The sequence below is a fragment of the Anarrhichthys ocellatus genome, unplaced genomic scaffold, assembly GCF_004355925.1.
Source record: "Anarrhichthys ocellatus isolate YVR2014 unplaced genomic scaffold, GSC_Weel_1.0 scaffold37, whole genome shotgun sequence".
In the NCBI taxonomy this organism is placed as follows: Eukaryota; Metazoa; Chordata; class Actinopteri; order Perciformes; family Anarhichadidae; genus Anarrhichthys; species Anarrhichthys ocellatus.
This window is the reverse complement of record NW_022280067.1, coordinates 2,184,651-2,199,518: the sequence shown is the minus strand read 5'-3', so window position 1 is coordinate 2,199,518 and position 14,868 is coordinate 2,184,651. Positions and strand designations below refer to the sequence as shown.

The following is a 14,868-nucleotide window of genomic DNA, read 5'->3' as shown; positions in this document are numbered from 1 at the left end:
GTCACTATGTTTTTGAAATATATATTCAGAGCATTGATGAAGCTCCAAACAACTATTTGCAAGGTCACGTGTGCTTTTAGTGCATGATCGTGCATGCGAGCGTGTCGCACTGACTAACTAATGGCCGCTGCTCTGCTCTGCGCTCATACGGCCGTCCCAGCTAACACGGAATCATAGCACCTAACATCGGGTTCCCCCTCAGGAAAAACACGGTTAAATCTGTCAGCATTTTTATTGTCTGTTGGCACTGTTAGAGCCTGTTAGACACAGAACGCGACAACTGCACCACTGCGCTGCGAAACACATTATTTCCAATGGCTTGCGCGGCGCCACAAAGGCTTTTTGCAGCATCTAGCAAAGCGTGGGTGTGGGATGTGCGCTGAACCCAGAAGAACCCGAGAGCGCAGCACAAACTGTGTGAAAGGCGCTTTAGGGCTATTTGCACTGTTAGCTGCAAGGTTGAGAGCCCTTGAGAGGCAATATAAATGATTACAATATTGTATTTAGCACCTTTAAATCTTAGACTCACTCATAGACAATAGATGAAACTTGCATGATTTAAGATGGAAAGTTGTCTGTTGCAATCCAGACTGAAAATAAACACACTTCTTTTCTTCATTTTATGCTCTTGTAGAATTGTTAAAAAATTCTCAATTGGTCATGGCAAGTTAACAACATATTGTCTATTGTCCGACTACTGTGGAAGTGTTGAGCAAGGCACTTAAGCTTTGATATACACAATATGTCTGACTGTACTGGACCGCTCCCTAATGTAATTCTGCAGGACCGGCTGACTTTGAAGCAGGGTGATTGCAGAAAAACCTCATGCATGCTCAGCAAAGTGGATAAATAACAGTGACTGAATAGAGAAAAAAGGAGAGATTTTTGTCCTGCTTTGACACTTTGCATTTCATACGATAGAAAGAAAATAGGATATACTGCCAAAGTGCTACAAAAAAAGTTGCTGCCACAGGAATATGATGAGTGAAGCCTTTAAATGTCATTTCAACGCTTGACAGGTTTTAAAACAGTTTGCAAAAAAAAGCATTTAAAGACACAATTTAGAATAATACTCGTTAGAAATTTGTCCATCTTGCAGAACAGGCTTTGATTTTGAAATCATCTGCAAGGGAAGCTCATAGTATTGCTCATTGTCTCTCTATATCTGTCATCGGTTTGTCTTGTGGCAGCATAAGAAACGGGAATAAGATAAGCTAATGTGGCAGAAGCATGACCTTGTGTATCTTATAAACGGGGTATTGAGCACTTGAAATATGTGACACCCAGACTCACAAAAGACTCAATAAAGACAGTAAGTGCAAAGCGTCCAAAATATGATGTTAGAACTTTTAACATATTGATTAGTTCCAGTAGTTTTAACTGTCAGAATGATCAAGTCTCATGCTTTGTGTTGAAATGAGGTGTGATTCACAGACTAGTTGATCAACCTTCACATTGAGAGTGTTTTAGCGCTGTGTTTGGCCATGGTCTGTTTAAAGAGCATGCATGTCTTTTTCAGCACTCGTCCTTCATTCACAGAGGATTAGTGCACTCACACTTGCTGTGCAGTAGAACCACAGTGCACTACTCTGATTGACCAATTCATTGGAAATTCAAGAGTGTTGTATGTATTCAGCTTCATAAAGCAGTACACAGAGTATTTCAACTTCATAAATCACGAAGGGCGAGGTCTGTAAACTCCAGTCAAGCCCCTGGGACAGCCCCCCCCCCCTTGACCATTTGAACTATGATGAGTAGATATTGCTTCATTTTAGGATACAGTTTGAATTTCACTCTTTGACTCCGAATTCTCCTGTGTGTACTAAGGTCAACCCACCAGACATCAGAATTTTGTCATACTCTAATTGTGTGGATTCAACACTTTTGTGACCAGGTGTGCTTTACATCAAAATATTAAGGATTCATTGTAATGTCTTGTGAAGTTGCATCTAAAAGACATTGCCATGTGAAGAGTGAGATTGTCATTGCTAGTTTGGAGATTTGAACCTGTAATTATTGCTGACACCTACAGTATTTCAAGATATTGGGCCTTAGGATTTCAGAATTAATCTGAATCAGGCCTTTTTCTTTCAGTTTATTGAGAAATAAGTAAAATCTTTTGTTGTTGTGACAACTTTGCAGACTACATGGTAGCTAGCAGTGCAAAGCAGATGCTCGAGGGAAGCGTTGACTGTTGTTGCTGTAAACTCAACCACAGGGGTTGCTGCCCTGTTGCAAGGGGTTGAAATATATTAACTTGCACCATAAGTTGTTTTATTGTTCAGAATATGTTCTCCGTCTTGTTTAGAAATCATGAACTCAACTGAGGCTCATACAGTGCTGTTTAAAAAACAGAAGAAACGCAGTGTTCCCAGTAGACTATCAGCCATATTCAGAATTGAGAATTTGTTTAATTATATTTGAGACGAACTGACTATAATTAGAAAGCTGTAAATTGGAGAGGTATCAGCAATAAGTCAGAATTACTCTAAGCTGACAATAATCACGTAGGAGAAGAGTATTCTTTAATTAAGGCTCTGTAGGGGAAAATAAAATGTATAGCGCGTTTTAATTATGTATTCCTATTTTCCAGACTTATGACTTACCAGACATGCATGACAGCTGATAATAAATGACACAGTTTACATGTATTCAGACCCAGTTAATTCCCAGCATGTTGCAGTCAGGTGATATGTAGACGTAGTATCTGTAAGATTGGGCTTTATAGACATTTCTGTTGTTATGCTCGCCCAGTGCGCTGACAGGCAAAAACCCGCTGAATGAGACAGATGGGGTGGGGGGTTGGAGGAGAGCGGCTGTGAGCTTGTCAAGACATGATGCATTGTGTACGTCGTGGGAAATGGGTATTCTTCATTTGAAAGTCAATGCCACAGCTTAGACGTGCTCCAGGGAATTTAAAACCACGAGCCAAAGTTATGATGACACTCCCTGGGGAAGTCCAGAGAAAACTTCCAGACTGTTTCTGTCTCCACTGCTTTCAAGGCAGATAAATAAGACTTGGACTACTCAAACATGCACCCTCTTACTCTCACACACAGTGACTTGTACTGTATAGCCTGTACACTTATATGACATGCACATACTAGAGCTGTCAGTTAAATTAAGAACCAATTTCCCTAAAAGATATCTCATATTTTCCAATATAAATGAATTTAGCTTTTAGGCATTTATTGGGTGAACTTTCACTTTGAATAACATCATTTAATGAGTAATACAATTAGTTTCCAGTTCATTATGTACACCTATATGCAGTCTAATTATAGAAATAGAATGTGAGTAGAACGGACATTGAACTTTTTCCACATTTGACCAGTACAAAAGAAAATGGCGATTGTTGTTATGGTGACAACACACGTCAGTGGGGCCGTAAAGTGTTCTCTAGCTAGGCTGGCTAGTTAGCTACGTAGCTTGTCATTTTCCCAGCGCTGCTGCTGAACGGCAGCCTGCTGTCCGTCTTGTTTTTCTGTAACCAGTGTAGCATTAAAGCATAGTGGACTTAGCAAGCTAGCTAACTAGATAGCTGCAAGTTAGCATATTGAGTCCACCATGTTTTAATGCTACACTGGTTACAGAAAATAATAAAAACAAAGTCAAACAAAGCAATGTGCTTTATAGACTGTGACAAGTGTGCGGTTGAAGAATTAGGTTGTTAAATGTGCTGCTAGTTTTTGTCATTACTGCAAAACCTCACCTCAGTGAGTCCAGTACTTGCTGGAAGTTGGTTTGGTTTATATGGATGTTGGCCCGCTACAAAGGTAGCAATGCTAAAAGCTATACTAAAAAAATCCCACCTCCACCTTCAAGGTTATACTCCAGTTTTTGTTAGAACATTTTAGAGAGATGTTGATTAAATGTCAGTCATATTTGATTCACTGTTGCCTCATTTCCATCTGTGTAATTTGTCATTGTGGCAGAAAGCTCTATTAACAGTGATGGTGCACAAAATTAAAAGAAAAATAGACCCAATGACAAGGAAATTAACTGGCCACAAAAACAAAAACGAATTCTGGTGTGCAACAGGAATAATTTAATTTTGCATTATTCAATTCCACAAAAAATACTTTTGCTCTCTTTCTAGAGGAAAGCATAGTTTGCGGTTGAGGAACTGAACTCTGAGCTCCTAGTAAGGTTAATAATGAGTCGGTAGTTGAAAGAAGTACAACTGTAAAGTTATTTGTAGAAGTTGTGACTGATCATAAAGAGTTAAACGTCTGCAAAGAGCTGTACTGTATGACGCACTTAAACTTCTTAAAACTGTTCATATGTCTCCGACACAGCATCCTGCAAAAATTAGTCCATTAATAACCCATTTAACACTGGGACGCCGCAAAGAAGTTGATTGATTGTGCTAGCAGATATGGTAATCCACCTAGTGTGGCTAAAAGACTGTGTTAGCAGAGCAGTGGAGCAGCAGCAGCTGCAGGCAGGGCTCCTACCTGGATCTGGAGAGTTTAGAAATGCATAGAGAATGAATGTGGTCACATTAAAGAGGCAATAAGTACGATTTTTAGTGCCCCATAGCGTAAAACGACCATTATATGTCTGCAGGGGGTTGCTAAGGCGCTTGATGATTAACAGCGTTTTAACAATTACTTTGCCAGGTTCAGAGATCTTTTGAATTTCTCGACTCGTACTTTGGAACTACAACTCCCTGCCCACTGGATTATCAAGGCCCTTTCAATGCCCCCTTCCTACTCGACAGACAGAGAAAGGAGTGAGGGAATGGTTGACGAGGCATTTCATTTACAAAGGCTAATGGCTTTGTTCTGAAGGAAAATAAGCTGAAGACCAGGGCTTAAAGCAGCATCATTATGCTGGCTAGTTGCATAGAACTTGTGCATACATTTCTTTGTAGATATTTCCTTTAAATATTTGTTCCAATTAGCTGCTTTATTTGTCTTGGTTGTGAAAATATGACTTTAATGTTTCTGTAAATTAAACTGGGCGAGGTGGATGGATGGGTACAGAAGGTGGTTTAATTCTACCGTTGTCTTTGACGAAAAACAGATTTTTTTGAATGTCAATGTTTTTAGGTTAAGCAAAAGTCTGGAATATGGGTGTTGAATATGGCAGACAATTATATGCACACCCAAGCTGTTGATGTTTGTTCTTCTAATTGAACATTTATATTTTTATCAGCATGAAACATATTCTGTGCCCAGTTTTTCCATATCTGTTCAAGAAAAATAAATATGAAAGGCTGGAGTTTCAAAGCACCAAATGTGTAGGGAATCTGCAGGCAGCTCGGAAAGGCAATAAAAGTCACGAAAATAAAGTTTCAGCGTTCCCTCTTCGGCCGACACATCACAGCGTCAAGTTGCTCTGCCGGCACCACCTCCTGACCTCCGTTGAATAGCACGTGGGCCCACAGAGCTGCCACAACAGTGCCGTTGTTGTCTGACTCAGTGTCACTCCAGAAGAACCAAGAAGCGGGGTCACCATCCTGCTGTCAGTCATCTCCTCCGCTGAAGGATGATGAGCAGGCGCTGGTGGCTTGACACGGCTCAGAAAGTACAGCTCAGTGTTTGGGCGTAAAAATCCACAAGTCAAGTCGAGTCAAATTATTTATAAAGCGCTTCTAACAAAGGGGATTTTTGCAACGTGATGCACAAAGAACTGAAGGCATAAATGCAGAGCGACGGCGAGGGATACAAAATAAGAAGGAGCAAACACATTGCAGATTTGAACATAAAGCTTGTGTGCATGTGTTTTTGTATTTGTGTATGTGTTACACTTACACTTTTTACTTTTTTGGACATCGCTGTTTCTGGGACACAGACGTTTTCACAGGGCATGTTTTTTTTTCTTCACACAAAGAGTGTTTTGTTTAATGTTGTGCAAAGGTCAAACTCGTTTTTTCATATGGCACAATGAATTATTGAAAATGCAGTTATATCGGAGGGGGAAAGTGAATATTCTCGCTCTGTTAAATAAATATATTTGGGCTGCAGCTCCGTGAGGGTGTGAGGAAACTGTTTAAGAAGTAATCTCACCGCTTCATCACAGTTGCTTGACTTAGACACTCAGACTAATTAATCCAAAGCCCTCACTTTAATTGCCTTAATATATTGGCTCTTTGTCTTCTTTATCTTGATTTTCTCATGACGTCTATTTCCCCTTAATTGATTCAAAAGGAGATCTAATCTCCACGCAGAGTGTGGGGCATGTATTGATAGCTTTATTTTAAACCAACGACAGTTTTGCGTTTCCCCATTGTCTACACTAATTACTGCAGACTTGATGTATTGTCTTGGCCAAACGGTATCGAACCTCCAGAGGTTTGGAGAAGAGCACTCACCTTTCTCGTTTGGTTTTTGACAGGAAAAGACCAATGAAGACAGCCGGATGGTGGTCGGCGGCAATTTTACTGTTGGGCCTCGCTGTGCTCGGCGCAGACGGGAGACCCAACAAGGAGGGACTCAGGTCGCCGCTCTATCGACCAGTCGTGAGATTCCGACACAAGGTATTGATCGCCGCCCCTTTTCATTGGCCGTCCATATCGAGAGGCCTATGTGCTTTTGCCAAGTATGAAAGTAATTACAGTGGCGCTTTTCTTCTTCCGTCAGATGACTCTCCTGTGGTTGTTGTCTTTATTCTGCCCACTGAAAAATACTTTGATGAATCATTATCCTCCCTCTGTGCCAGGGGACTGTCTTTTTAAAGACAACATCGGATTAATCCGAGGCTCAGCTGAGCATAGATGAAAATCAGCTTTGAGTGAAGTGAGGAAGTTCGCATTTCATTTTAGCTCGGCGTTTAAGGTAAAAGATACAATTTAATGCTTATTGACCCAGCGATACAGGGCACATCTGCTGCTTGTATTAATCACTTGGGCTGCATCTCAAGGAACAAGTTACATTTTCCCCCCTCTAAACTTGTAGCATTATGTGGATCAATTAGCATCAGACTGGGATAGAAATTGACTGTTTTGGCAGACGGGGGGACTTCAGGGGACATCAAGTCTTTTGTCAAGAGGCATTAGTGGGATTGTTGTCCTTCAGTACACATTTACCATAAGCCTCCTTTTCAAATTTTGTTCACTAGTAAACACTTCTCCTCTCTATAAAATCCAAGATAAAAAAATTAGCAGTGACAATAAGTGCTTTTATTTTAAAGCAATCTGTCATCTTCAGACTAAATATTGCATTTAGAATGTGTTCCGGCCAGCTTTAGTCACGTCTGCTTGGGAATGAAAAGCAAAGACAGTGGTAGTGAAGGGTGAGTGGGCTGAGAGATGGAGAGCGAGATGGAGAGGGATACGGAGGAAACAGATGGGTAGGAGCGTCGCTGGACTGTAGCGGAGTTGAGCGAGGAGCCGGGAGCGATGGAAAGCTGTTGAATCTACACAGTGGTCAAACACATTTTGACCTTTATAACAAGATTTATTTAGAGAGATGCTTTCCAAACACGTAGACTGCACAGATCAGCTATGTGAGAGGTCTGCTTCTTTCCGTCCACAGCTACTCTGGAAATGGTGTGTGTAAAGGAAGTGAAGAGATATAAACTTCAATACCCAAAGAATCCTGTAATATGATCACGGTAAACTGCAGAGATAGGACTTCTGCCAGACTGGGATGCTTTATACCAAAGGGAAGTGAGAGAGACAAACTGCCTGGATGGTCTTAAAGGGCCAGATCACTGTTTTTCTACCTCATCTCTGTGTACAGTGTGGCAGTTCACCATTTTTGTGTTAATACTTTTCATTACAGCTCCAGATCTGAAATATCCTGTGCTTAGGATCCAGAAAACAAATGCGCTTTCTAGATTTCATCATCTCACGGTTTCATCTTGTGAATTCAATGTTTTTGAGTCTGGTGGATAAAATGTTTCTGTCTCTTGTGTTCATACCTTTGGGTGTAGGATTTTGGGTATAGATTGAGCCCTTCGATACCACGAAGTGTAACTGATTTGAAGTGTCTTGCTACTAGAATTTTATTTCAAACTATGGCGAATCTACAGTTTCAGAGTTTGCCTCAAAAACATAATTCCTTCCATTTTTTAAGTTTAAAAAACATCTTCTGTTTAAAAATCATATGAAGGTTTGATTTTGAAGGTTGTGTAAATAATGCATTACATTCAAACAGTTCATTTTGACTTTTGTGCCCTTCTATTAGCCTGGTTTGGAACCAGAATAATTAAAGTAATGTACGTCCACAAGTAGCGGGAAGTTGACGAGAAGCTACAAAAATGATGTATGTGCTCTTCCACTCGAATGAAATGAATGTGCCTACTACCACTGTGATTACATCGCAGAGGAATGTCATTACAGCATCTGCATACCATTACAATCCATCCTGCGAGAGGACAGAGGTAAACTCCGCTCATCTATCCTCTGTCACAAGAGGGCTGTGGAAATTTACAGCGGTTTGGTGAAAAATGGCCACATTGCCCAAAATATGTCATCAGCCTTTTTGTTGCTTAAGAGAATCTTCGCCGCTGCCTGTCGGCTGGATTGCTGAGAAGCTCGGGTCATCCACTTGTCAATACAGTTAAATGAGCAACATTAAATAATAGTTGTTTTTAAAATTAGATATCCACAGATTGTAGAAAAACAACGGCAAGTTTCAGAACATGGCTTACAGCTCAGATTTTTACTCAACTTTTTCTAAATGACATAATTCCTTGAGTGCATTTTCCACATCTGCACAAAATGTGCCGATCGTCCTTTGAGCTCACTGCCACAAGCTGTGATCCGCCAGTGGCCGTGTTAATGCGATGCCTTTTCCTTCTCTTTGAAGGACAGTGCTTGACAAGGGTAACGGGATCGTACACAACCTTTTATAAGCTTTCCTCACAAAGACTTCAATCACGAGGAGGCACTCGGCCATAAACAGCTGGTCACATGGTCTACCCGTAAATTCACTGTGAAATCCTCCGCATGGGGTCGGGAAAAGGACACAGATCTCGGCCACCAGAATCCAGTCCTAATTATAATTCATCGTTTTGGGAAAACCACTTTAAAGTTACTGCTCTGTAGCTTCTATTACATTGAGATTTGATTTCATACAGTCGAGGTCTTTCACGACGAGTTTCACCGTAAGAGTGATGGAGAGACTGGCTGTGTAATAGCAGCGGCTAGACTTGCTCCGCACGAGGGACAAAAGCGATTTCTGTGAGTTTGTCCCTCTGACATCAAGCTGTTATGTCAGGACAAACAAAATGGAGGCAAGGGCAACTGTGTGAAGAGCCCCATCCATCCAGCACTGGCTTGGCCACATGGCAAATCTAGATTAACAGGGGATGAGAGAGAGAGAGAGAGAGAGAGAGAGAGAGAGAGAAAGAGAGAATGAGAGCGAGAGAGAATGAGAGAGAGAGAGAATGAGAGAATGAGTGGGAGGGGGCCGGGCAAATGAGATTGAGATAAAGAGACATGGAATGGGAGAAATAACAAGAATAAATCGTAAAATTCACAAGAGCTTAATGTACAGTAGTTCCAGTTAAAGCTGCAATAGACAATGTTTGGCTCAAATGTGACTGTCAGCATTACTTCCACCCTCCTCCTCCTCCTCCTCCTCCTCAGCTGGTCAGTGTTAGCCCCAAACCTTGTCAGTCATCTTGATGAGCTGTCTACTTTCAAATGGCAGCCAGCCGGAGGCTGAGGTAACCAGCTTCCGTAAAGTCTCCACAGGGGCTGATGAAGCAGACGCTGAATGGAGCCAATCTGCTGCAACAATAACAAGATGTCCATGCTGGTGTCAAACTGTTCAAGTCTTTTCTGCTGCTTATTTTCTGCTCTTAATTGTCTGGTTACTATTTGATTCTTGTTGTTAATATGATGACTTTTGTTGGTCAATGAAAGGGTCTGCATTGGTATGCGTGTGTTGCCAACAACGCACAACTCCTATTGGGTACATGTGCTGGATGAAAAACAGCATTCAAAGTAAAATGGGAGGTTGTCTGCAGATTTATATTTCAACGCGTGCTCATACAACGGTTCGTATGATATCTTGCAAAAAGTATCTCGTCTTTTTTTGTGTGTTTCCCCTATGAAAGTCATTAACACGGGCAAATGTCTGCTCGTTACATGCAAACATCAAAATCAACTTCTGTCTTCACAGGAAACTACTTAGTTAAAAACCTACATTACGCAAGTTACTGTACATGATAAATAACTCATCGTTGACTTCTCGTTTCACATCGGGGAACGAACAGCTGTCTCCTGGCTGAAAGAACCGCTGGTTGTTGGACCCATCTACCTCTCCTCCCCCCTGCCCCGTCTGTGCTTTTGCAGTCTTTATACTTCTTTATATCTGCTAATACCTGGATAATATTTGACATCATTTCGTGGGATATCTACGATTTACGGAGCATTATTTCTCGTAGGTATAGCTACGAATGCCTGGATATTTACAAGCTTTCAAGATGTGTTTAATTAATGCAATATTTTGACTTTCACTGTCTGTCTGATAAGAACTTTAGACTTTAAAACTCTGCCATTCTATGAGTAAGGATTTTAAAACCAATGTAACTTTTTTTAATGATTGTGAAGTAAACGGCAGCATAACTGTGTTCACATTACAAAGTAATCTACTTGGAACCTGCTTTTCCATGTCTTTGGTTTTACAATTTTTGGTCCAGAGTCCTCCGCATCAGCACCTGTCACATTGAAATGAAATGAGGGAGCTGTGTAGTTTTCCCACCATCTATCGGTATGAACTTACAGATAGATTCAGCCTTGCTGATCGGCCGTCTTACTGTAAATTCAACTCTCTTGTCATACAGGCATGTTGCAATTTGCAGTTATATGTTTCAAGTTGATTTGTACTTGGAAGTGGATGGTGTGGAGGAGTGAGGGATGTGGGATCTGAAGTAGGAGAAGGAGAGGAAAAGGAGGAGGGCAGTGGAGGGAGGGCGGGTGAGAGATAAAGCAAGAGAAAGATGTGGGCGGTCAGCCAGCCAGCTGTGACAGGGTCAGATGAACCTCAGGTTGTTCAGCTGGGTGCTTCATCGTCCCCAGAGTCTCGGGGCAGCAGAGACAGGCCCGCCAGTGGCCCTGGGGAAATCACTCTCTTCAAACAAATGAAGTGTGAACACTGTCTGCCATATGCAAATAGGCCCCATTTGACATCTTGCCTACCTGTAGTGCAATTCTGAATGTCACCTCCTCCAGAGGGAAGAGGGATACGAAGAATGTCAGGGAGCCATAGGTGCTTTTTGTGATTACTAGGAAACAATATTTTGTAAGACATCGCGAAAGATGATCATTATCTTGTCATGATGTTTAACTTGGTTGTCTTTTTAGTTCCATAATATTTTTTCAACTTATTTTTTAAGTAAGCTTATGGTAAAGCCGGGGAAGTAGTGTCTTTTCACCTGTAGGGATTTTTCCGGACATTAATGTCATTCGACGTTCAATAGCTGTGACTGGTTTGCCTCTGAATATGAAGGGGGTCATTCCAAACATATACGACTGCTATTAATCGTCTTTTAATCATTTTAGTGCTGAAACGGAAAGTTGATTAATTTATGAGTTGATGAAACTATTTATCAAACAATCTGCTACAATCTATTACCTGCTGAAGTAATTTATCAATCAAAAATGAGGAAAATAAACCTTCAAATGTCAATCTTCTCAAATGTAGGACTTTGGTGATTTTGTCTTTTCTACATTGTTCAAAATGTCCAATTAGAAGACAATCAATCAATCCATCTATTGAAAAGGTAATTGAGAGATAAATCAATTAGAGAATTGTCGCAACTAGAGCTGAACGATATAAGAAATTAATCAAATTGTGTTTAAAAATAATGTTTTTAGACCAATATTGAGATTGAAATTCAGGATATAATTAAAAAGAAAAGTTCTGTGTCATTCATTATACACAAGTATTAAATCATTCTATAGTATGACTAACACAACATTGGCTACAGTCAACATGTAAACTGCTTCCATATAAGCTTTGTCTACGTGATGAAATGACATGAATAGATTCATTAATTGACTAGAATAACATATATATATATGTTTTGAGTCAGATCTCTTGGATACTTTTATGTAATAATAATATATTATTATCCATACATGTTTAAAGAAGAAAATACTGTTCCTTGCAAACCCAGGGTTTAAGTAATCTGCTATTTTCCGTAAGTAGTCACGGACCACTGTTCATTATTGACCGTAGACCTGTTGCATAATGCATCTTCTCTAGAACACCACCGTGCTCAAGTTTGAATGTTCCGTACAAGAACAAGAAAGATGAGCTATGCAGATTTCACTGTAGAGAAATCAAATATTAATGCCTCTTTCTTTGTTTAGTATTCATGGTTTTGTGGAGAGCGGCTACTCAGAATAATAGCCCAGATAACAGCGTTTTCTACAACCGGCATCAATATGCATGCTCCAAATGCAGCTGACTTTATAGTGCACCTACTCAAGTGGTCATGGTTATTTGCTCTTCTTTATGTGCTTCTACACTGTGATTTCCATTATTTCTTTCTTTTTTTGGTCGGTGAGAAAAAAAAATGAAACTGCAAATTTGTGCAAAAAAGTGGTGCAAGAAGCCTCAGAAGGCATAGAAAAAGAAAGTGAAAAGGATGAGTTAGATAGCAGATCCTAAAGGAAACTATCATGTTTGAGTTCCATGGATTGCTATGATAAGATATAGGAGTGGGGAATATGAAAAAAATATATCATTTGCAGGAGAAAAGGTTGCATACAAAATAATGAAATAAACTGAAAATATCCTAGAATATTCCTAATGTGAGAAATGCTGCTTTTCACTTAACCTTAGATAATCATCATTAACCTGCTCGCCCTTCTATTCTTTATTTATATATCTCTCTCTTTTTGTGCATTAACACAAACAAAAGTGTTAATGCACACAATTATATGTTAATGCCAAAGAAAAAGAAAAAAAAAAGACCAGTTGAAAGGATCATCATTGTGCATGTAAATGAGGCAAATTACCACTTACGGTAATGGCATGTTAATATCTAACTCGTGAGTGCATCATTAGTCTCCATTCAAACAGACGACACTACATTGAGTCAGACAAGTTCTTGCTCTCAGAGTGAAAGCCTTTGACTCTAATGTCATGCCAGCACTGACATATGATCTCCGTTGAACACCGATCGTTCTAAGTAGTGTATAAAATACAATTTCTGTGGTACAATCGGCAACGATTTCACTACCTCAGCTAAATGGAAACATGTTGTTGATGCAGTGATCTTGTATTTTATCTTAACTCTGATCTCTTCTCCTCTTTTCTTTCTGCTCTTGTTCCTGCAGGATGGGATCCCTGATAGCTTGAGGATAAAGGGTGAGTTTCCGTCTCTCATTTCCTCCTCTTCCTAACTCTCCTAATGCAATTTACAGAACCAACGTTGTACATCATGCACGTTCGCCGTATAGGGTTGTTGTGTGATGGAGGCCACGGCATGGCTCAAGCACATCTGCTCTAGTATCATTTGGACTACCCATGTTTTAAATGATTCATGCAGGTTTTCTTCTTAAATAGAAAGCAACAGAAACCACCGGTTACAGAGAGCACCGTTAACCAAATAATATCCACTTTAGGAAACACATTAGGGAGCACAACACGCTATCATTTTCTTTTTTTCCCGCTAAATGCGACGATCTCAGCAGATATTTTAACCACAGTCAACCAACCGTGCTGTAAACATTTGCCATGGTGGTCTCTGCTGGTTTTCACTTTACTTATAAACGCTTGATGAAAAAAGCACAATGCAAGCTTCTTAAGGTGGAATCAAATAGCCACTGACACACGAGGACAAATGGTAGTTTATAGATACAAATGTGTTGTGCTGTAACATGCTTGAGTCATGAAAAAGCTTCAACAGATTGTTGTGGTTGAAGCCGCCCAAGACCTCAATATCAATATCGTATCCTCTCTTCAACTTCAGTACGGCCAGTGGTGAAACAAGTGGAAAAAAAAGGGGGGAGAGATCGGACCTCAACAATGTATTTTACATGAAGCTGTGAAGGACATTCGTGTCTACCTTCTCTTCCCACAGCATTTTTTGTATCAGTTTAGCAGCAGTGTAGTTGCCAGATATACAGTATATCTCAGTTAATAACAATGATTTTATTTATAGAGCACCTTTAAAAACAAAGTTCACGGAGTACTTTGACAGACAAAGCTAAGCCAAAGCATGATACAACACATTATAACAACAGAAAGCCGAACAGTGGGCCAAACAAAAGCAAGACAAACTTTGCAAGATTTAAACACTGATCAAACAGTAAAACAAAACAAATCGATGCAAATAATACAAATAAAAGAATAAAGAGAGAAAAAGCAAATAAATGCAGTAAAAAGACGGCATCACATAAGTGATGATAGCGGTTTTGTGCAATATACTTCTGTGTGTAAAGTCTAAAATAAGGTTTTGTGCTTTGGATCTTTGTAAATGTATATTATTAATATCTCAGTAATTAGTCAATTTATAGTTGTAGTAGGTAGTTACTGTAGTTATACTGTGTACACTAATATTTTCCTCAGTACAAGCTATGTGTTAAGAGTTTTGCATTAACCTTTTAACCGATAAAAATGAATCAGAATGATTACTTGACTTCAATTTTCTCAGGACACTTCTTGAATTCACTACTTACAGGGTTACAGGTTACAGACAGTTACAGGGTAACAGCATTATAGGGCAGCATTTATTCACCACGGTCTGAACTTACACATACAGCTATACAGATATAATGTTACTGTCAACTTCATATTTACTGTCAGTCACACATACACACACACACACACAGTCTCTCTCCCTTTTGACACTTGCACACAGCCTACGCACTGAGTATAACACATTCTAGTTAACAAAACACATCTTAAACATACATAATTCCCCGTTGCTTAGGCCCGGCGGGGAGTCAATTTAGGG

General features: G+C 40.0%; 1 protein-coding gene across 2 annotated transcripts in view; it reads left to right on the top strand.

The window, feature by feature from the left end:
* fstl5 (follistatin-like 5) overlaps positions 1–14,868 on the top strand; it is a 149,322-nt gene that overhangs the window by 12,346 nt on the left and 122,108 nt on the right. For both annotated transcript variants that reach the window (XM_031866964.1, XM_031866963.1), the window contains exons 2-3: positions 6,343–6,484; positions 13,247–13,277. In XM_031866964.1, coding sequence (XP_031722824.1) covers positions 6,343–6,484; positions 13,247–13,277 — 173 coding nt within the window. The remainder of the gene's footprint in view (positions 1–6,342; positions 6,485–13,246; positions 13,278–14,868) is intronic.